The sequence below is a fragment of the Eriocheir sinensis genome, chromosome 18, assembly GCF_024679095.1.
Source record: "Eriocheir sinensis breed Jianghai 21 chromosome 18, ASM2467909v1, whole genome shotgun sequence".
Classification (NCBI taxonomy): domain Eukaryota; kingdom Metazoa; phylum Arthropoda; class Malacostraca; order Decapoda; family Varunidae; genus Eriocheir; species Eriocheir sinensis.
In genome coordinates this window covers 13,820,735-13,843,505 of record NC_066526.1, presented here as the reverse complement: position 1 = coordinate 13,843,505, position 22,771 = coordinate 13,820,735, and the positions used below count along the sequence as shown (strand labels likewise).

The window sequence follows — 22,771 nt, the reverse complement described above, 5'->3', positions numbered from 1 at the left end:
TTTTATTAGTTATTAACATTGCATTACCTACACACAGCAAACAATTAATAATTTACCATACTAAATACTAAAGACCCTTATATAGATTAATTTTGGAGTGGTTGATAGGGGCAGTCACCTGTCACTTCATAACCCAAGGATATCAAGCAAAAATACATTCATTTCTAATTTTTCTTAATTTTTATCATAATCACAAAAAAGTCTACTTACCATGGCAAGATGTTGGTGAAGAGGAGGAACAGGAGATAAGGTGAGTGAATGCCCACTGCTGGATGACGGAGTCAGGCAGAGGAGATGGCTGCGTTACAGTACGGTTGAGGAGACAAGTAGGCAGAAGGGTGAGGTGAGAGGGCCCGGCAGTCCAGGTGTGTGGTATGTAGAGTGGTTCAAAAACAGGTGAGTAAAGGTAATGAGAAAGCTGCATGTGGATTGGATTTCAAGATAGAGGTGAACAAACTCAAAATCTAACTCCATGAATGCTGTTTTCTAAAAATGTCTGACCACAGATAAAGAAATGACAGCTGATGTTCATAACCAGGATGTACAGCTTTTTCAGTTAACTTAAAAACATACCAATGCTACTTTGTAATTTCTGCATAGCTTTCTATTGTGTAAGCATCTCTGGTGAAGTAGTTACCTTGTTAGAATCTGCGGACCCAGGCTCAAATCTCAGTCTGGGCAGTCAGCATGCAGCTCACCCAGCTATTCATCCCCCCTTTCGGGTTGGTCAGTAAATGGGTACCTGGGGAAACCTGGAGAAGATAAACTGCAGTATCCTGGATGTCATACTGGCTGTGCATTGCGAGGTAATTGGTTAATTTCCTACCTAGCACAGACTCGTGGGCCAGTATGACAGAGATGAGCTCCAAGGCCACGTGTAGCTGTAGCATATGCCTCCAACTTTACCTTTACCTTTTTAATTGTATAGGAATACAAATATTTTCAGATTCGTTGTTGGGGACGGTACCTCCTTACCAAGGATTCATCATATTTTAGTAACAAGTCCAGCACTATTTCAGGCTTAGTTCCAATGAATTAATACTAACACTGCCCTCACATTGCTTTGAAAAACAACACATCAACCTTAGTGTTAGTAAACACCTAGACAAAATTTTTAAGAATTGACTGCATCAGTTCACACGGCAGCTCCTGAGATCTATCAGTTATTCACCATCTGTCCTCCCCATTCATAGGTCTACCTAACCTCTATTTGAAGTTTTCATTCATAAAGTATGAATCTAAGGAATTTGTTACATTGATCCATTACCACTGCCATCCACTAATAGGTACAAAGAAAAGCCAAGTCATAAAATCCTGTGTAATTTTAGTCTGTACATGTTGAACATGAATCTGTTACAAAACTGATTCTCTATGTAACACTAATGAAAATTCCCTTGGCAAAACACATAATTCAGCTGAGCATCCTGCAATGTTTGGCAGACATATCCTAGCTACTTTTTTTTAAACCATTGTCCTATATATTAATAATAATAGTAAATATAAGAAATAATAAAATTTCATAATTAACTTTTTTGAAGGAAAAAATAATTATAATGATCATAATAATAATAATTATAGTAATAATGTTGTGGAGGCAGGTGTGTAGCGGCAACTACAGCAGAGTAATCTCGGCATGGAGCAGTGAAGAGAAGCAGCAGGTGAAGAGGGTACGTGACATGGGGCAGTTCTTCATGACACCTCTCACTCCGTGTCACCCCTCTCCCTCATACCACAGCTACCTTACCGGGCAGCCAAGCCTTTCTCAAGAGTAGAGCAGGGAGAGGAAGGCAGTGTGAAGCCAGACACCAGGCAAGCACCACTCTTTGCATCTACTGTCACCCCATCCCCTTTGTTCTTGTTACTGCCGCCAAGTATTATTGTATGTGGGGATCAATATATGGCTTGGAAGAAATTTGTGTTTCACCTTCCTCCCACCTGTCTGCATGAGCAATGCTGGTATCAGGAGTGGAATCCAAAGCTGAGTGCTAAGTTGATTGCCACCTGGTTGTGTGGCTCAAGGGAAGGGAGCTCATGCGTCTGAAGAGCAAAATGACGGACAGTAAGGGAGCTACAGGATCTAACGGTGGGCCCTCGCTGGCCAACATGATGGCCCTCATACAGGTGATGAGAGAGGAACAGAGAAAAGTACAGGATGATATGAGGCACGAGATAAGTAGGACACTGCAGGTGGCAAAAAGTTGACACTTAGGTGCGCTTAGGTGAAGAATGAGATACGGGGAGTAGAAAAGCTGGAGGAAGCAGCGCAAATCTTGACATACACAGTGACCCAGCTAAGTGACAGAGTGAGCTCAGTGATGCACAGGACGACTCTCAGCGAGCAATGTCAGGTCTAACACTTAAGCCTGAGTCTGTGGATCGTAATAAAAAATCGGGCTCGCTTCCTGCCAACTCTCCCCATGCTTCCATGCTCCTCACTTCTAACTCTTCTCCAGCCCAGAGGAGCATGTGTAGGCATAAGCCTCAGGATTTTGATGGGTGAGTGTCACTGAAGGCCTACTTGAAGCTACTGGCCCAGGCGCATCAGTGGGACCAGAAGGAAGAAAGTGGTGCATGGTTGGTTGCTGGCTTCAGACTGCCTTCCTCTCCCCACTCTACACTTGAAGAGGGCTTGGTTGCCTGGTATGGTAGGGGTGGTATAAGCGAGAGGGGGAGCATGGTGAGAGGTGTCGTGAAGAACAGCCCCACGTCACATACCTGCTTCACCCGTTGCTTCTTTTCGCTGTTTCCTGCCAAAACTACTCTGCCATAGTTACCATTATGCATCCTGCCTCAGCAACAACGTTAATAATAATGAAAAATACATTAACATTGCATTTTGAACAATTAGTATTTTTGCAAATATTAATAGTAATAATATTAATAAAAAAAATAATAATAAAGCCAACAAATAAAAATAATAAAATGATAACATTTAATATCTATAACTACATATTTGTAGATTTCAAGGATTGTGAATTCGCGATGAGCTTGTAACAGTCTGTCTCAAAGCCATTTTACTAATACATTTATACAAGTTATCTGGGCATTAAAAATAATAAAAAAAACAGAAAAGTGCAGCACAGCATCAAATAGGAAAACACACCAGTCAAGGATACACTTCCCTCATACAAGGTCAACAAAGATGACTTTCGAAACCGAGTCTATGTAGAGGGCAGCACTCTGCTTATCGGCCTCTCCGTCTGAAGTTACGTTGCAAGCTCAAGACTCAAGGCACTATACGCATGGTGCTGCCCTCTACATGGAAACTGCCTTGAAAGTCCTCCACTGGTAACATATACACCTGATGAATCACACAATTTAAGATTTCATATATATTTCTGAACCTTAAATGTAATCAGGTTTTTATTTTGCATGCCTCATATATACTAGACTATGATGATTTATTCTTCCTAATTAACGTATCTATCTCTCTCTCTCTCTCTCTCTCTGCAGACATAAGTGTTTGAAATAAGTGATATCATTATGCAGTTTTTTTATGGATGTTTAGGAAAGAACAATCATCAAACATAACATCTCTGAGGGAAGACTTTACATATTTTTGTTTTTTCATCACAGCAAATGCACAGAACAGAGCAAAACATGGTAGAATACAATGCAGTGTAAATAAAGAAACACCCAAAGAGTTGCTCGTGTAACCCCAGTAATATGGACGGACACAGACATGCATACAGACAGACACACCGCAGAACTGACTAAAGGCCATTTTATACTGGATGTGATGCAACTTTGATGTGAATGGAGAGCGACGTGGCTTCCAACTCCGTCTTTTTTTTTCAGAGGTCGTTCACACCGGCTTTGATGCTTCATGTCTGACAAGAGAGGCATGGCTACACACCTAGGGCCACTTTCACAGTCATTTTGTTTGTTTTGATTGTTACCAATGGCTGTTATCGCTGCTATAGTATTTCCACGTAAAACTGGCCGATGGGGTAGTGGCGGCTGCGGGGTTAGCCTAGCCCCGCACCTTACCACACATTCTCAACAGGTCTCCCTTCCTCTGCAGCCGCCACTATCCCATAGGCCAGTTTCACGTGGAAAATTATAGCGTCGATTGCCGCCATTGGTAACGATCAAAACAAACAAAGTGACTGTGAAAGCAGCCCCTAGAAAGTTTACCACCTCCTCAGCTGTACTTGTCAATGTAGCTTTCCTCAGGTACGCACACAAAAGCATATGGAAAGTAAGCTGGGACAAAGGAAATGGTCACTGCTTTGGAAAATTGACGTTTTATCTAATTTTAGCATTCTACTTCTATCCATGCATACTAGTGTTTGTGAGCCTAGCTGGGGTGAAGGAAATGGTTACTGCTTGGGAAAGACTTTAGCTAATTGCAATATTCTATTTCTGTCCATGACTACTAGAGCATTTGTGAGGGTGAAGAAAATGAACACTGAAGGAAATTTGACTTTTTATCTAACTCTGATATTCTACTTTATCCATACCCTTTAAGCATAAGCAAATTCTAATTCCCACATTATTATCCTTCTTTCCTCTCATGGCTGCTCCATGGTGTAGTGGTTAGCAAACCTTATGTAAACCTGAAATTTACCTATAACACTTCTCACTTATGTATCATTAACTAAAGATTTCACTTTCCTCTCAGATCATTAATGGGGAAAGCTGATACTTTATAGATTTCAGGTCTGTGCTACATCCTGCATCTTACAAGGAAGTGACCAGACCTCACCATAGGCCTGATCAAAATTATGACTCAAGCTTTGTGGGTGGGAGTGCTTTCTGAAAATAAGACTTAGAATCAAAAGTAATGCTTGTAAACATCACTTTCGGTGTGAACGGTCACTTAACAGACATTGCGAGTGTGTGCCCACAGCATACTCAGCATTGCATCCAGTATGAAGTGAACCCAATTTTATCCCAGGCTAAATAAGTGACCCACAATATCTTAGGAGACCAAGGAACAATAATTATTTAATGGTAATAATATTAATAATCTATATATATAGTTTATCTTTTAAAATTTCTAACATTGTAAAAAATATTTATACACATATAGACTATTATGTACTGGCAAACAAGATGGTGAATTCTAGAAACTATGCCCTTATTTCATTCCTCATGCCCCTGTGTGTGTGTGTATGTGTGTGTGTGTGTGTGTGTGTGTGTGTGTGTGTGTGTATTTATGTTATATACAGGAAATGACCTACACTCTGTCTTAATCAGTCAAACTCCTGTACAGATTTTGACTGGAGGATCTCCCTGTCCAGGCCATTCCACAGTTCAGTGCATCTATATGTAAAACTATTTTTTGATGTCTTTCAAACACCTCATATTCTGTAATTTCTTTCTAGTTCTTTTGTCACTCTCATTCTTATAACAGCCTACTATCAATTCCGATGACTATCATTACCCTTAACGCTGTAATTATGTCACCTTTCTCTATTCTTTTCCTAATGTGTGTGTGTGTGTGTGTGTGTGTGATTTTCCCACAGCCTGATCACTATCTGGATTCGTCATTGCCAGAAAGTACCCTCCTGATTAGAACGAGGCTCGTTATAATCGATCTCTGGGTACTGCCAGGACCTTCACACATCACATCGCCCTTGCTCAAGGGAGGACAGTAACCACTCATTGTCAGTGGAAAATTCCTGGCCTGAGCAGGGCTCAAACCCACACCTGCCAGGTTGTGAAGCCTGGCAGGGCAGAGCTTTACCACTGAGCTACCAGAGCAGTTATTTCATTCCTCATGCCCCTGTGTGTGTGTGTGTGTGTGTGTGTGTGTGTGTGTGTGTGTGTGTAAGATTCAAGTACATAGTACATGTCCTCATTCATACGCATGAGTAGGTGAAATCACAGCATTGTCAATATACATATACATGTATGTATATATATTTTTTTCTCATTGGATATCTTATGAATAAAGTAACAGACCTTGGCACTGTACACAAGGCTGGAATCTGTCAGTGTTGGCATATTGTCCCTTTGGTATTAAGACAATCCCTCACTACCCCACACATTAACCTGTAAGTTTGCTTCTTGTTTACATTTTTTTCATGGTGAACAGTTAATTTCATTGAGCTGTGTCCTCTTATTACCTTTAGTTCCTCTTGAGCTCCAGCTCCTGACTCAACTAGTTTGCAATAGTCCTATGTTCATTACAATCCATTCCTAACCAAAGTCCTTTCAGAATACTACCATAACATTCCTTCTCTTAGCAATCAAGTTGCTTTGCCTTGAACTCCAGTTCATGACTCAACTAGCTTGGAATGATATTATATCTCTTACCTTTGCTTTCTTTACGTCCCACTCCTTCCCAAGTCAATTCATAATATCAACACATCCTTCCTTCTCTTCATACAACTTGCTGTTTCAGATTTATGATTTAGTGCTGCATGGTGTTTGATGATTTATGTGCTAGAATATTATTAACACAGTACAACAGCACTGCACTGCTAAATATATCAGACAAGATGTTGGCTTAATTCAGAGCACAATTGTTACATGGATAGAGAACTAACAAGTCTGTCCCTGCACAGCTACTCATTAACTGACAATTACGCTCCAGTCCTCAAGGGATGCTGATATTTAACCTTGTATTATTAGTACTGATGCACTCTGACCCTTAAACACAAGGGCATGGCAGGCATACAAGACGGTGAGTACACACACAAACACAAAAAAATAAAACACCCAAACACAAACATGGCTGAAATCTGAGTCACTGTGAGATGCTGCGACCCCTATGCCTAATGGCAGGACCCAAATGCTCCTAATTTATCCTTCATTTTTCATTCACTATCTTTTCATGCTGCCTTTAACCCTCCTCTCTTCCTCCTGACCTATGACACCCTCAAGAATTCCTCAGTGCCTCATTCTTATGTAAAATGCATAGAGTGAGGGCTGACATGGCTGCTGTCAAAGCCTTTCTGGTCCGTTTTGAACTTTTCCCTCTAATAAACTAGTGAGCAGGAAAGGTCAATCAGGTGAGTAGCCCTTGTCACACATCTTTCCTACTTTTCCTCTTACAAACACACTGACAGATTCCAGGATTAGGTTCCTTTCCCCATCCCACAAAATCCACATCTTGTCTCAGCCTTATTTGAGTATTGTATCTCTCAAGGACACACAATGATATAAGGAGACTTCAATAAGTCAGTCAGACCACATTTAGTGACTTCTGTAAATATAATGGAAAATCAATTAGAGTATAATTCTCACTTGCTACAACTGGATTAAAAGGATGAATTTGTGTAATGACTGAAAACTTGGAAAAAATTTTAAGTTTACTACATAAGGGAAAACAAATGTAAATGGTTCTCCATAATTCTTGTTTTCTTAGGATATAAAAGGAGTAAAGCTGCTGATAATCATTATAAGAGATAGGCTACTGAAGGTAAAATACTAGATGATATACACTACTCTTCTGTTCACCTGAATGACCTAATCCTTTTTTCTGGGGCTGTGCATTGCCTGAGGTGGTGCCTAAGAGGAGCTCCAGCCAAAGTTAAGTGGTGACAAGGCTGATGGAAAAGTGACAGTATTCTCAAGAACATGACAACTAATGTCAACTGAGTGATTCCCTTGCCTTTCCCTATGTTATGAAAAACCTATGCAAATCAACTTGACTTAATATTGAGCCCATGAGTGTCAATGAGAATTCATAGTATTATAAAGTCCCTGTATGAGACAGTGTCTAGTTGCTGTCCAGAGCAGTGTGGAAGGTTTCTGTGGCTACAGATTACAATATTTTTCATGTTTTACAAAAGTGTGAATTGAACACTGTACTTTGACTTATATTTATATATAACTGCAAATGTGATAAGTACTTTATGGAGATTGTGGAGTGCTCAGTTTTGAGTGCAGTGCAGTGGTTGAAAGGGAGGTGGTTCAAACCTCAGTGCCAGCGCACAAAAAGAGGTATTTCTACTAAAGATGTGCTGATAAAATCGGTATTGGTATCGGCACTATCGGCCTTTTTTTGTAGTATCGGTATCGGTGTCGGCAAAGTGAAAATGTGGCTGATACTCCGATACTTTTTTGGCTTATTTATTATGCGATTCAAGACCAATACACGTTATTCTTTACTTTATAATCTTACAGATACGTAATCATAATAAAAAAGTACTGGTATCAGTATCAGTTTTTTTTTTTTTTTTTTTTTTTTTTTTGCCTATGGTGCCAGTAGGCTTTCTTGGTGAGGCCTGATGGTTTAAAGTGGCACTATTTTGCTTGGCTCACACTGCCCCCTGGAGCTCATCTTTGAGCCTCTCTTTAGAGAGAGAATCTAGAGTCTGGGTTGACAGGTGGTCTTCAACCTACGAGCAATGGGTTAAATATATTTTTCCTGACCAGTAGGCACTTTGTTTGGACATTTGGCACCAAACACTAACTTGTAATCTGGAATCATGAAATAGAAAAAAAGAACCGAGTTCACTATGAAAAGTACCTCTGACAGTTCTCCGGGTGGCTGTGTTTGCCGCTGCGTGTATAGCCAATACTGTTTGTTCCTGGGCAGACTGTTGGGAAAGATATTTATTCTCCAGAATTGATCAATTTCTCATGTGCTTCAAGAAGTAGAAATTAGAGATGTGCCAGTACATACCACGATGTTGGCCGATACCGATACTTTTTTTTATTTATTTATTTTTTTTTTTTTTAACGTCGCGGCCTATTGCGCCGGTAGGCTTCTTCCCGGTGGGGCCTGATGGTCGGCCCAAGGCTTCTTCCCGGTGGGGCCTGATGGTCGGCCCAGCCCGTTCTGGCGCAGGCGAGTGTTTATAGTGGCGCCATCTTGCATTGGTACCCACTACTGTTACCCACTTGTCAGCCGATACTGATACCGATGCTCCAATACTTATATGATGCGCTAATTGGGGAGGAGATGGCTGTGTGGTTAGCGTCCTGGCGTCCTGTCCAGGAGGATGCGGGTTCAAGTCCTGCCCACCGCCTCAAGCTGAGATTTTTCAGTCACTTCCGAGTGGCCCAAGACTACCCACATGCTGTCCTAAAGGGGACCATCCACCTAAAATCTAATATACTGATGGATCTTTGCTGGAAATTTTATAAGCTTTACTTAAAGAAATAAAAAGACCAAACCATAATTTGATTCAGATGTGACCAATTGTATATGTGCAAAAAAATTCAAAATACAAAAAATGAAGAAGGATGAGGTTACGTATAATTGGATCTCGTAGGATTTTTTATCAGTCTTATTTGTGGCGTGCCGTTGCCTCGAGGGAGTCAATGGGGAATATAGAGGAGAGTGTTGTTGCGGATGATGCTGTACTTTTTACAGAATCACTTGAGGTCTTGGTGATGGCTCTCAATGTGCTTCATGAGGAGGCAAAAACTCTAGGACTGAAGGTCTCCTGGGCCAAAGCCAAGGTCCAGTCATTTTGAATCTTGCTGGTTGACACAGTTCAGTCTGCTCCTGCACGTGGTGAGGATGTCTAGGTCACCAAAAGCTTCCCATACCTTGGTAGCATAGTGCATAACAATGGTGGGTCTTACCAGGAAGTCACTTGACAGACTGGCCTGGCCCACAATGTTATGGACTCACTCAACACGAGTATATGGCGTTCTCAATATCTTTGCAGGTGGACAAAGATTCAAATCTTTAAGTTGCTCGTGCTCCCTGTCTTACTGTATGATTGAGATTGAGAGGTGTGTCAATGCCTTTGGTACCAAGTGCTTCACAGGATCATGTGGCATTGCTGAAATGACTTTGTGTCGAAGTTGAACCAGCGACTATGAAACTGCATCAAGGCCTGTACCAGCTTAGTCCATGAATGCTAACTCCAGATGTATGGGCACGAGGCACACCTCCCAGACGTTGATCCTGCTCACAGGGTTGCTTCTGTGCGAGACAACCCTGAGTGGAGGAGACCAAAGGGATGCCCACGTAACTCATGGATGGGGCAAGTCAGCTGATCGTGCCAGGAAGGACTTGGGATGGATAGGGCAGCTGCGTGGGAGCTTGCTCAGCAGGACCGCTGGGAGCATAGGCGGTGAGTGAGTGAAGCAATTTGCCATATCTTGCATTGCAAGATAAAGCTAATGGTACCCTACAGCTGTCTTTGGAGTCTTTATCCACGTCTAGGGCCATTACAACTGCATATTATTAAGGAAAACATCCAGTCTTTGACCACAAACCGCAACCCCAAAATAGCAGCCTCATAGGAATTCACATTACAGCTATAAAGAAGTGTGGTGTTCAGGTTGAACAAGTTAGACAAAGAGTAAACTGACAACTTCACATAATCCTCCACACTGCTGCACTGATAAGTCAATGCTCCAACTTCAATCAGGAAAAATTTGATGCTTCTAATTGTGATGCACCAGTAGCTTAGACAGTCAGTCAGTTGTAGGTTTATTATAATGTTGATTTGTCTACCTCTATCTTAAGCCTGAGGGGGTGTCTGAGCATTAAGATGGGCCAGTCAATTAGTTAGTAATGATTCTTGTTACAGTACTGAGTCACTTTCCTTCCTCATAAGACTGTCATTTAGCCCTTGTTACATTGCTAAGTCACTTTTTGTCAGTTATTGATTCTCATTAGTGCCGAGTCACTTTCCTTTCTAGTAAGACTGTCATTAGTTAGTTATTGGTTCTTGGTACATTGACAAGTCTCTTTTCTCCCTAGTAAGACTGAGTAAGTGTGAACACTAGTTTGAGCCTGTCCATGAATATGCTATGTATTAACTTAATTACTAGACAGAATAGAGCATTATGCTGAGCCTCTCTGAGAATATGCAGTTAGCTTAATCACTAGAGATGATAGAGAAGTGTGTGAGCATTATACTGAGCAGGTGGACTTAATGCTGATCTCTTGGCTACATCACAAGACAAGAATGACCCTCCTGGGGAGGCACAAGCAATACCGATAATGATGTTCTTTCTCCTAACTTGCGTCACCAGAGATCCAGGACAGTATTGCTAGTCTTTAGGTGCAACAGAGAGAAGGCATGACACCTTTCTGCATGTCATAAGGTTTTCTCGGCAAGTCACAGGCAATGGCAGAAACAGAGGTTCTGCCAACTTGCATCGCTAGAAATTCAAGGGTAATAGTTTACTTTTTTTTTTCAGGCAGCCTCTCAAGTTAATAAAGTTGAATACCTATGAATCCCTCCCAAAGTTTATTAACCCTTCCAGAATATAACAAAACTTTCAACAAATCTGAATAAAAATTGCATTACTGAGTTACTTGTCAAAGAAGGTGGTTTGTTCTGACTCTTTACATAACCTGTTTTGTAGGGATCAAAAAGTTGTAAGCAAATTATAGCATACTAGATAATTCTTTCAGTTGGATAAGTTAGCCGCCTTAGGTGGCCAATGTACAGAGGGTAAACTTCAACCCTTGGAGGCCTATGAGAGTGGTGAGATTTTGTATGTGCTGAAGAGACTTGGAATCTTACTGCATGCCATAAAATACACCAGTAACATACAACACTTTCTTTCCACTTAGCCACTAGTTGCCGGAGATCTATGAAAATGGTGCTGTTCTATATGTATATGCTAGCCTTTCTGCCTGTCATAAGATGTAATACTTTCTTTCCACTCAGCCACTAGTCACCGAAGATCAATGAAAATGGTTCTGTCCTGTGTGTGCTGCAGAGACAGTGTCTTTCTGCATGTCATGAGATTTAACCCAGTCTACTTGGGCATTGGCCTGTCCACTGAGCAAAAAGTGAGTTTGTCATTGGGGAGAAGGGTCACCAGTCCTTGTTATACTTCTATAAGGGGTGTCCCATATATTTGTACTGGTAGTAGTGGTATATGCTCACTTTTTTCTTATTGTGGGGATTGATATTTGCTATTTTCAACTGATACATAAAAAAAATACAGTAAAGGAGACACACCAAGGGAAGAAATAAAGTTGAAGTCATAGGAAGGAAGAAATAGGAGGTAAAAAGAAAGAATTTGAGTCATAGGAAGGGGAAAGTAAAGAGGGAAGAAAGAAAGTCATAGGAAGGAGGCAGAAGGAAAGAGTTTGAGTCATAAGAAGAAAATAAAGGGGAAGAAAGTCATGGAAGTGTCTAAAGGGGAAGATATTTACTGTGAGCATCAGTATGTATCAGCAAAGTAATAATATAATCTGAATTGGTGGCACTCCACTTCTTTCAAAACCAGCACCATCAGCCCTTCTTTGCAATTGTATCTGTTCTCAGCATTACTGTCCCAAGTTAACGGGGTCACTGATGTGTGTGAGGCTCCTCCACTGTGGTCTGTTTTGTACTATTAGCTCACTGATCTTTTGTCTCTCACCCACCTTCTCCTTCTCTTCCTTCTCACTTGTACTTCCATTCTCATTACTCGTCTTCCTACAGTCTTCTTCCTGATTTATGTTAATTGCGTAAAAATCTGGTCTGAAAAACCCATTTGCTTGTCTCTAGAGAATATATCAAGTATGAGTGTCAATTTTGGCATTGGTATTAATTATAATCTACATGGATAAACCTCTGCTTTCTATGAGTCACTACCATCAGTTCTTCACTCTAGAGTTGGCATCTAATAAATAGGTAAAAATCTGGTCAGAAAAATGTGTAACAAGTTTAGAGAGAGATAATGAATAGAAGTATCAAGCTGGGTACCAAGTGACTGTGCTATCACACGAAACACACCATCAAGACCATGGAGACAAAAAGAGAAACAAAAAGTTTCTCTATGTATATATCATGCATATATCGAGTATTTTATAGTGCAGTGATTCGCATGCTCAGTTCACAACAAAGAGATCCTGGGTTTGATTTCTAGGCAGAGTGTAGACAGTCTTCTTTCACCCTGTCCCTCTCCACCCAGCAGTGCATGGGTACTGGGGGTCAGGCAGGAGCTGTGTCCTGTCTCCTGGGGTGGTGGTTTGGCACTTGCAGCAGTGGATAGCTCAAAGGGTGCTGTTACTCGGGCTTAACCCAAGATCCCCAAAACCGGCTTTGGCCACAAGCATGACAAGTATGAATTATGAGATCGAATAATATGTTATTGGTTGTAGCAGCTTGGTAGGAAGTGCCAACTGATGATCACTATATAGACTTGTGCAAAAGTCAAATTTTCAACCTTTCTTTAGCCCCTAAAGGGCAGGTGATGGGTTTTCCCAGTTGCCAGGTTAAGGGAGGGTGACAGGTTTTTCTGGTCTGCCTTTTTACACAGTACTTTTGAAGTTTGCATGGGGATTTATGGGTCAGCGTGACTTCTAGGCTGCCACACAACTCCTCCGTGCCATTCTCAGTGTTTCTGTGACTACCAATGGCAGGAGGAGCGTTTTTTTTAATCTTCCTTGTCTGAGTGCCCACAGCCAGTGACCTCAACTCCTCATAAGCCTCCTCTTGCTCCAAAAAGAGCTCAGTGTAAGCACAATTGGGAGAGAGCTGAAAGTGACTTTTTCAAGCTTTGAAAGTGGTGTTATTGGTGAAGACAGTAACGGTAACATCACTGAACATGAGCCCCTTGTCTTATCAGGAAGGCTGAGCCCTGTTATTGTGCAAACTCACTTTGGTGGTCATCCTGTAGATCAATCTCATTATGGTGATGGTGAAAGTGATACTGAGGCCCCTGCCACCCTTCAGGGTTATCAATTTAAGAATATGAGGGTAATGAAGGAGCTATGCAGCAGTGTCATGCAGGGAGGGGGAGAGCCGCAGCTATGCCATGGCACACACAACCTACGCAGCGTGCCGAATACAGGCTGCTGCGAGGTAAAAGAACCACAGAAACTACACATGACGTCGAGATTTTGGGTTTGTGGCAGATTGAAGAGGAAGGATGGAAAAGGGAATGCTCATAAATTTAAAGCTATTGGCTTAGGTAGAGCCGTGAAATTGATAATGGAAAGTGAGCAACTCTCAGGAAAACGTCATAACACTGCCATACGGGGAGAACTGATTTCACGTCACATCCCCGGCTTTTAGGGGTTAAAGTTGTAATGACGGAGCAGATGCAAAAAAAGTTCCGAAATCCTCTTGGCCAAAGAGATACCTCAGTGGCTTATTCGTAAAGGGTTGACCCTCCTACCTCCCTTGGGCACAGCTTTGAAGCTGAATCTGATGTTGTTGTTGCAATCCAAATCTATTTCAACCTCTTTTTGACACCAATTTCTTGTGCTTCAACAGTAGCAAACACCACCATTACACATGGATGCTACTCTCCTTGGGGACTTCATTTACTCCTCAACTGAACCTGTCACAGCCTTTATAATGGAAGGGGAGAGGCATCTTTAATATGAGATTGAACCTTTACATGAGGATCTACAGCAGAGTTATGTATCTCGTGGTCATCAAGTTATCTCTTCATAAAGCTCAGTTTTTGTCAGAATTGGGAAAATATTTTTTTAACTATCCTACAAATATATGTGCTTTGAAAATGACAATGAGTAAACATAAAATCTCTCTCTCTCTCTGATCCCTAGCCCCCAACCCTAACATAATCATGAGTCAGGTTGGTCCAGAAGCTGTTCTCGTCCCCCCTCTCTCTAATCCCTAGTCTTCCCATACCTTGCTGTGAAAAGAGATGGGCCAAGGCAGGGTCAGTGGGATGGATGGGCGCTAGTAGTGGTAGTATTGTCTGCTGCTCCATAATCCTCTTCATCCTTTAAGTTATGGATTGTTTTCTTTTTGCATTGGCTGAGTTTGGTTCGCTTGCTTCCATCACCTCACTGTCATTTATGCTCAAATTACAGTATTCTTGCAGTATTTTGGGTGCAGATGTTGGAGTAATTGGGTTCATGATATATCTTCAGAGTTCTGGGCAGTTGAGTAAAATTAAGATGCATTCCAAATCACAGTATCATCATCATCATCATTTCATTTAATGTCCATTTTCACTCTTCCTGGGTGATTGGACGCTTTATGGCTCTCCTCCATTTTATATTCACAGTATGGCTTTCAGTATTTTCTCTATCTCCTGGGTACAGTTGTTTGGGTATTTGGGTGTGCTATGTGATGTCATGAGTTCTAGACAGCCATGCAGGATGTAAGAAGTGCTCCATATTACAGCACATCTTTACAATTGGCTGCTGAAGGACTTGGTTGTCTTCTGTGATAATGGAGTTCAGGACAGTTGAGTATCAGGCAAGAAATATTCCAAATGGCAGTATGTTCTTCAGTATTTTGTTTCTATTTTCTGGGCAGGGTTGTTGGAGAACTTGATTCTTTAATGCAGGGACAAAGTTCAGGGCAGTCTAGTGCTAAGCAGGACGTGTTTCAAGATGACAGCGTGCTCTTCAGTAATTGGTCTTGGTACTTGGGTTTCTTGGGTATTGTCTGTGAGTTCTAAGTAAGCCAGAAAAGGTGACAAGAGGTTAACATGGGGAAGGGCAAGGGACAAAACACAACAACACTTGAATAAACTCTGCTGCACTACTAACTCATGCCTGTGTCCTCATCTTGATTAGGCAGAGAGGGGGGCACAGGGCCTTGGATGCCTAGTGACGGGTCCTGGAGTGGTCTTGGGGGTGAGGAGGGTAGTAGTGGAGGGATAAGGTTGCCGTTGGGTTGGTGGTGAGGCTGGGTATGGGTGGGTGCAAAGGGGTTGGTGGTGGTGGTGGTGTGGGTGATGGAGGTGGGTGGCGGGCTGCCTCCCAACTCTTTGAGGTTCACCATCTGTTGCATCAGTGCCAAGGTGCCTCCAGAGTCCACCTGAACAATGACCCATATGGTATCTGAAATGAGAAATGGCACATTACATAAGATATCAGAGAACAAGACTCTACTCTGGTCCAGTGAGTCTCAAGAACAAGCAAAACAGTGTTGTCATGACTGCCTTGACTTGTAGCAACGCTCTTTCTTTAGCTTAGCTTATGACACAGGCTCTCAATATATTATTGCCCACATGAGAAAAAAGAATCGATGAAATGCTATATTTTCACCAAAATGCTATGGTCAGTTCCACGAGAGCAGGCAGAGATTTTCCTTCAGGGGTGGACTCATGGACTTGGCTTCATTGCTTGAGCGACGGTTTCCGCGCCGCTCATTGGCTGTTGTTTACTAGATCTAAGCTACGACAGGTTTGTTTGCTGTGACATAGCCTAATATCTCTCGCTTTCTGCTACTTCTTAAAATCAACACTATTTGTATATAAATGTAGTTATTCTTATAATTGCTCTTCCTTATGGCTATTATTAGTTTATTACCCATAAATATTAGAAACACATCTCAGGAATAATGATAGGACTATGAAAGAAATGAGAAGGTTCTTGCCTTAGGCCAATGTTACCATTATGATTCTGTAGCATCACTACAATTATGACTAAGCCAGGCCTAAAAATATACCAAGAAATCTTACAATAAATGAGTTAATTGACTCTAGCCTAGCACTTCGTAGTAGTAAAAAGTAGTAAAAAAAAAGGTCTGCCCTCAACAGTCGCTCCAGTCGCTGGACATTGTCCGTTTATGTGCAGTTCTAATTTAGTTTTGTTATGAATGTCGTTTCAGATTAATTTATAATAGTTCAAAAGGAACATACTTATCAATAAAGATATTATTGCATTAATTTTTATCGGTGCAATCTGTTACCTCACAACTCACAAAGGGTTTTGGTAGGAATACAAAGTCAATTTTATGCGCATCAGAACAAGTTAAGAATTGGCCAATAAGCGCGCAGTACCATCACCCATGCAATGATAACAAGTCCGCGAGTCCACCCCTGAAGGAAAATCTCCGCCAGCTCTCATGGAACCGACTATAGTATCTGATAACTACTGAAAGATTTGAGGCAGCTGCCCCCTTTCAACTGTCCTGATAAACAAGTGAGGACTTAGGGAATGAAGTTGTTGTAATAAAGTGCGTATCGTTTTGACAGAGTTGCAGGAAGAGAATATAACATCAATGAACAGTTTTGATGACTTAAACTCACATACTGAGGTTACTGACAAAAATTACTATCATCAACTCACCCCCATAGAAGCTGCCTTGAGCGGTGGTCATGCGCCACTTGGAGGAGTACAGACCAGTGCAGGCCGGTGATGTCATCTCCACAGACACATCAGTCATTTCCCCAGCAGCAAGCGGAGACACTGACACACAGGGTGGTGCTCCCATCTGCTCTCCACCCGTGTACACCAGGGAGCAGCCGCTGGGCCATCCCTCCTCGCCCGTGTTCTGTATGCGCCACGTTTTGATGAACCTGAGGGTAAGGTGAGGGTCACCATAAGGCTGTATTAAAGGAGGAGGCATGTGACCACTGGTGGTTCTAGTCATCTCCAAGCCTTACGTGAGATTATGTTTTGGGGATCAATTATAAGCCCCTTCCTGTATTTAAATAAAGTGATTAAATTATCTTAAAGTTTCAAGTAAGACAGAAATTACCAGTAAGGCATTTAGGACAGAGGCCTTTAAGGTACTTTCCATGTTTGCCTTTTGGTAGGAGTTGATAAAAAATCTGACACTAGGCTTGCAACACTTAAAAGGATAAACCTACTTTCTGCCTGGTGAATGCTGCTTCTTTTCCTTAACATACAAATAATATAAATATAACAAATAATCGTGAATATCTATGACAACTACCCAGCGGTAAGTGAGGGCAGGGAGAGAGCTCCAGGTTGCGTCTTGTCATTCACAGAACACTCCATGGTGCAGTACTTATCAAATCTGTGCTCACAAGAGCTTGGGAGTATCCACATATTTGAGTTTTCACAAACCTTGTGTCATGTTGCAAATCAGTGAAGCTTGTCACAAGGGATTAACAAGTTATCACAAGCAGTGCAGGAGCTACCAACAAATCACTAGGATGCAAATGGTGAACTCTGACTCTCTGTTCTCAAGGCACATTTTCATTCGCAGACAATTTTGACTCTTGTTATTTGACATTGGTCATATATCTATTACCAACAGAATCATAAAATTGTGCAGATTCAGAAACTGCATAAAAATAAAAACAAAATATTTAATAGTAGCTGAGAGAGGAGTTGAAGCCATTGCAAAGCATATTTTCTTTGGAAAAGTTATAATGGTTTCAGTTTCTCTTAATATCAAGTGGGAGTGTCAGGATGATGTCTGTGAAGTCGTTGGTTGTGGATCAAAGTGTGAAAAGTAAGATGGCCACTGACTTATATGTGGCAGACATCACACTGCTGGTATGGCCACTTGCTCTTTTACAAACTGGTATAGATATTATAAACAAAAGATTTGTTTGAATGATTGATCATAATCGTGAGGACGACTTAAGTTAAGACCACGTAGGTTTACGACAACGTAACCTTCGAGAATCTTGCCCCTAGTGAGCTGTTATGCATTAGTTTATTGTCAGCAGTCATCACAGTAACACCTTTGCTTGTTATTCAATGTGATTACTGCATGTTGTATGCTCTGTGGTGTAAAGATACTGTTGAAAATGTCAAAAGGGCCTGCAGATAGATAAAATATTCCAAAATCCGAAATAATCCAAATTTCGCAACACTTTCGGTCCCAGGAACTTCGAATAAGGGATTCTCAACCTGTAATAATAATACCACAACTACTATTATTACCAACTACTGTACTAATACTATTACCACTACTACTACTCTTACTACTATAATAATTATAACTATTATTACAGACACTACTACTTCTACTACTGCTGGCATTTTCATTACTAGAGTATGTTCTGTAGTGCAGCAGAGCAAACCTACTTGGTGGAGGGCGGCACACTCTCGCCTTCCCCTATGGTGATGTCCTTCACAAAGGTCATCTGAGGCAGCTTGTTGAACGACTGCAGGTCAAAGTAGGCACACACGGCTGCCTGCAGGTTCCTGAAAGACACACACGTGTTCATTTTATATAATAATGTCTACTTTTCCTGAAACAAAATTAAAAAAATATCTATTTCAAAGACCATACCAAGAAAACGGGATGACAAATTCCTTATATAAAAATAAATACAATGGTGAATACTGAATGTTATTAAAAATTTCAGACAAATCAAATAAATTAAAAAGTTTTAACTAACCTAAGCTAACTTAACTAGTAACCTAGTAACTAGTAATACCTAAATATTAGTTACCCATCATCCTTCTCTGAACATCTCTTATTTCTATGTGGGGTCAATGTTCCTGACTGCACTCCGCCACCCAGTCTGATGATACACATTATTGTCTGACAGCTGTTTCTCTATCAGATGTCAGATGGTTACAGAGTTAAATGGTAAGTCATCAGTGGAGTGAAAAGTGTAATGGTGGAAATTAACAAAAGGACATAGAAAAGCAAAGTCAGTTGAAGAAAAGAGCAGAAAACAGCTCAGTTCAGGGTGAAGTGTATAAGTGTGCACTGTAAAGAATCTAAGTGTATGGTGTGGAGTATATATGGTAAGTGTTGAGGAGGACCTAAGAAGCGATACAAAGTGGAACAGGTCAAAAGAAGAAGATGAAGAGGACCAAAGAAGCGATATAAAGCAGAACAGGTCAAAAGAAGAAGAAAAAGAAGGTGTGTCATGTGCCCTGGTGACAGTAGCATTTAGACCTGTCATGTGATATCAACAAGGCAGAGACAAGGTGCTGTGGCTGATATGGCTGGAAAAAACAATGGCATAATGACGCAATTAATATCCACAATTCATCTATACAAAGTGGAACAGGTCAAAAGAAGAAGAAGAAGAAGGTGTGTCATGTGCCCTAGTGACAGTAGCATTTAGACCTGTCATGTGAAATCAACAAGGCAGAGACGAGGTTCTGTGGCTGATATGGCTAAAAAAAAAAATGACATGACGTTATTAATACCCACAATGCATATATACAAAGCGGAACAGGTCAAAAGAAGAAGAAGAAGGAGGTGTGTCATGTGCCCTGGTGACAGTAGCATTTAGACCTGTCATGTGAAATCGACAAGGCAGAGACAAGGTGCTGTGGCTGGTAGGGCTGAAAAAAGCAATGACATTATGACGTAATTAATATCCACGATTTATACATGGCGACGAAATTCCTTGACCCTGACCCACATAAGGAAAATTCGTCCATACGTACGTTACAAATAGAAATCCGCTCACTGACACAATTGACATCTTCTTATCAAGGGAAAATAGAGCGAGTATGCTTTGAAATCGGTGGAAATACTAACCAGTCATTCATTTCCAGGTAAAATCTGGCTGTGTGTTCGTTGAGATGCGCCCCAACCAAAGTCTGCAATTCTTTGATCAGAACTTCCTTGTCAGTGGTCAGCATGCAGTTAAATTGCCTCAGCAGACCTGCCTCCAAGTCCTCGTCCACCTCCATCCTCGGGGCTGCCTCCACCAAGCGCTGCGGGGACCTACGAGGGAGTTTTTGGGGTCGAGTCTCCCTTAATGTGGGGACTTTGTTGATGCCTCAGAGCAAGACCCACTGCTGCCAGGTACACGATAACACAAACCCTCGGACTCACGTTTGCCAGATTGTCGTACTCAGAGCCGCGTAGTTACCGGTTTCTGGCCCATAACTGTTGCCAAGAAACACCAATAATTAGCCATTTAAGCGATAACCATATATGAAGGGAGTCATTTGGGTGATGAAAGCAGTTTTGGGGTCGGAAATTGTAACATGACCCCTCGGTATCATACTCGATTTCTTACCAATGTGCCAGATTGTCGTACTCTGCTTCCTATGTTCGCCGATTTCCGACCCAAAACTACCCCCTCGCCCACAATAACTGCCTTCATATATAATTATTGTTAAAGTAGTTAATTATTGGTGTTTTTTGGCAATAACTATGGCTCAGAAACCGGTAAATACGAGGCTCTGAGTACGATAATCTGGCAACGGTGCAAATTCTTTCTCTTTTCCTTCTTTTGAGCTGTTCCGTTTTGTATATCGCTTCTTAGGTCCTCCTTTGCACATCTTTACACTTAGATTCTTCCTAATTACTTCACTGCGCACACTTATGTACTTCACTTCATGCCCTGAGCTCTTGTTTAATTTTTCTGTTCACTTTTGCTATTCCATTTTCTTTTCCTGTTTTCTTCACTTTAGGTTACTTTGATTGATTGATTGATTGATAGTTTATTGTTGCAAGTAAACAACAAAGCTAGGAGGAGGAGCATGCCATCCCAACCCCCAGGCAGTACAGAAGTAGCACCAGCTAGGAAACTATAAAAGGATACAATGGTAGGGGACAAGTGCTAAAAAAAAGAATATATATATAGGCCATGATTTAGTCAAGGGATCAGACGTAAGGGACTTAACATATATATGAACTACAATCTTACTCTGGGCAATTCCTTTTTGCATTTCTTTTTTCTGTTTAATTGTTTCCACTATTATACCCTTTTCTGTTTTGCATCTCTTTTATTAGGGTGTTCTTTTCTCCACTATCAGTTAATTACCATTTCACATCTATACAGCATTAAAAATTAAGTCTATTGCTAACACAATATAATCTTTTATGCACTCATATATGTGTGGCGTGCAAAAATTAATTCTATACATGACTTTTTTTATGTATTAAACTTTATACGGCCTAAATAGATATCGCATGGATATATCGCATGATTTATCCTGGACATTCTATAGTGTTGTACTGTATTTGCATGAAAATTTTCAAAGCAGATATGAAAATAATTATGCTATCGTCTATATACCTATACCATCGCATATGGAACAAAGAGACTAGATTATCGCTTTTGTAGGTAATTGTCGCACATTAACAAGGCTTGCCAGGCTAGCTATGGACGGGACGGCGTGACTCGATTCCTGCCGCAGACACCGTGACGCACGGCTGATCCCCGTCTGCAAGGCTATTTTTGACAACACGAAACACGGAGGTTTTGGTTTAAAAAAAAAAAATAAATAAAGCTGACATAAATACAAGGAGCAATCACAAGGACATGTATAAGGTTTTGGACAATGATCAGTAGAGGTTGTTGAAATGCGCCGTACGATATATAGATCAAGGTGCATGGCAAACCTTATACCAGAAGTATGCTATATCACGTAGATAACGTTCCTCTCTTTACATTATCCGTACTACTCGTTGCGTAACGACTGGCAACATATATATAAGAAGATAATTGAGTTATTATATCATGAAGCATGCAAAGTGTAGACGATCGAGGGGCCGATCCACTCACACCAACCTTAATTGCTTCATTATTTTGGGATGAGCTAGACGCACTCTTGCCATATACCCTCTCGAAGGTCTTTGTTCTCGACCTTAGGATCTCTTAACCAGATCGAGGTGGGCAAGTGCGGTGCACTTAGTGCATGCGGTACTGCGATAGTACCGCATCACAAAAAAAGTACCGCATTACCGCAAGATTTCTGAAAATACCGCACTACTGCGGACCGCACAAAAAAAAAAATATGCGGTACTTTTTGCGGTACTTTGAAAACTATCGAAGACGACATTTGCAGCGCGGCATGCTCACATATGTATATTTTTTTTTACAGTAAATCGGACTCAATCAGTCAATCGGTATCAGTCATCAGAATCAGTGATTCAATCATTCTGACTTTTCAGTTATTGTTCAAAATTAAATACTAAACAGACAGACTAAACTACTACACTGCGAGTCTTCTTTAATCCGCGCGGTGCCGGCCATTTCATCCCCGGACCCGTCCGTGGTGCCGGCCGATTTTTCATTGAACTATTTTCCTTTGTTTGGATAGCCAGGATAGGCACTGAAGTATTTTTTTTATTTTGACTAACGCTACCATAGTACCGCACACCGCGCGTGCCGCACTGGGAAATAAATAAATTGGGACCGCACTACCGCAACCGCACTATACTCCGGAATAAGTAGTGTATACTACCACACTACCGCAACCGCACTATACTGATTTTTCAGTACCGCGCCCACCTCTGCGGATTTGATTCCTACAAGAAGCTGTTTTGGAGATAATAATATTCAAAGCCTTTTC

General features: G+C 41.2%; 1 protein-coding gene across 1 annotated transcript; it reads right to left on the bottom strand.

The window, feature by feature from the left end:
- Positions 1 to 1,304: 1,304 nt before the first annotated feature.
- On the bottom strand, positions 1,305 to 20,282 carry LOC127000344 (protein ILRUN-like). The gene is made up of 4 exons (XM_050863963.1): positions 20,001 to 20,282; positions 18,581 to 18,700; positions 16,865 to 17,094; positions 1,305 to 15,631 (listed from the first exon to the last, which is right to left on the bottom strand). The coding sequence occupies exons 1-4, from the start codon at positions 20,153 to 20,155 to the stop codon at positions 15,333 to 15,335; spliced, it is 804 nt and encodes a 267-aa protein (XP_050719920.1). The 5' UTR covers positions 20,156 to 20,282; the 3' UTR covers positions 1,305 to 15,332.
- Positions 20,283 to 22,771: the final 2,489 nt, after the last annotated feature.

Excerpts from the sequence above, each read along its gene's own strand:
- LOC127000344 (XM_050863963.1), bottom strand. The coding sequence starts at position 20,155 with ATGGAGGTGGACGAGGACTTGGAGGCAGGTCTGCTGAGGCAATTTAAC. Across the intron at positions 17,095-18,580 it reads AGTGTGCCGCCCTCCACCAA|GTTCATCAAAACGTGGCGCA; the intron begins GTAGGTTTGCTC and ends CCTTACCCTCAG. Across the intron at positions 15,632-16,864 it reads TCAAGGCAGCTTCTATGGGG|ATACCATATGGGTCATTGTT; the intron begins GTGAGTTGATGA and ends TTCTCATTTCAG.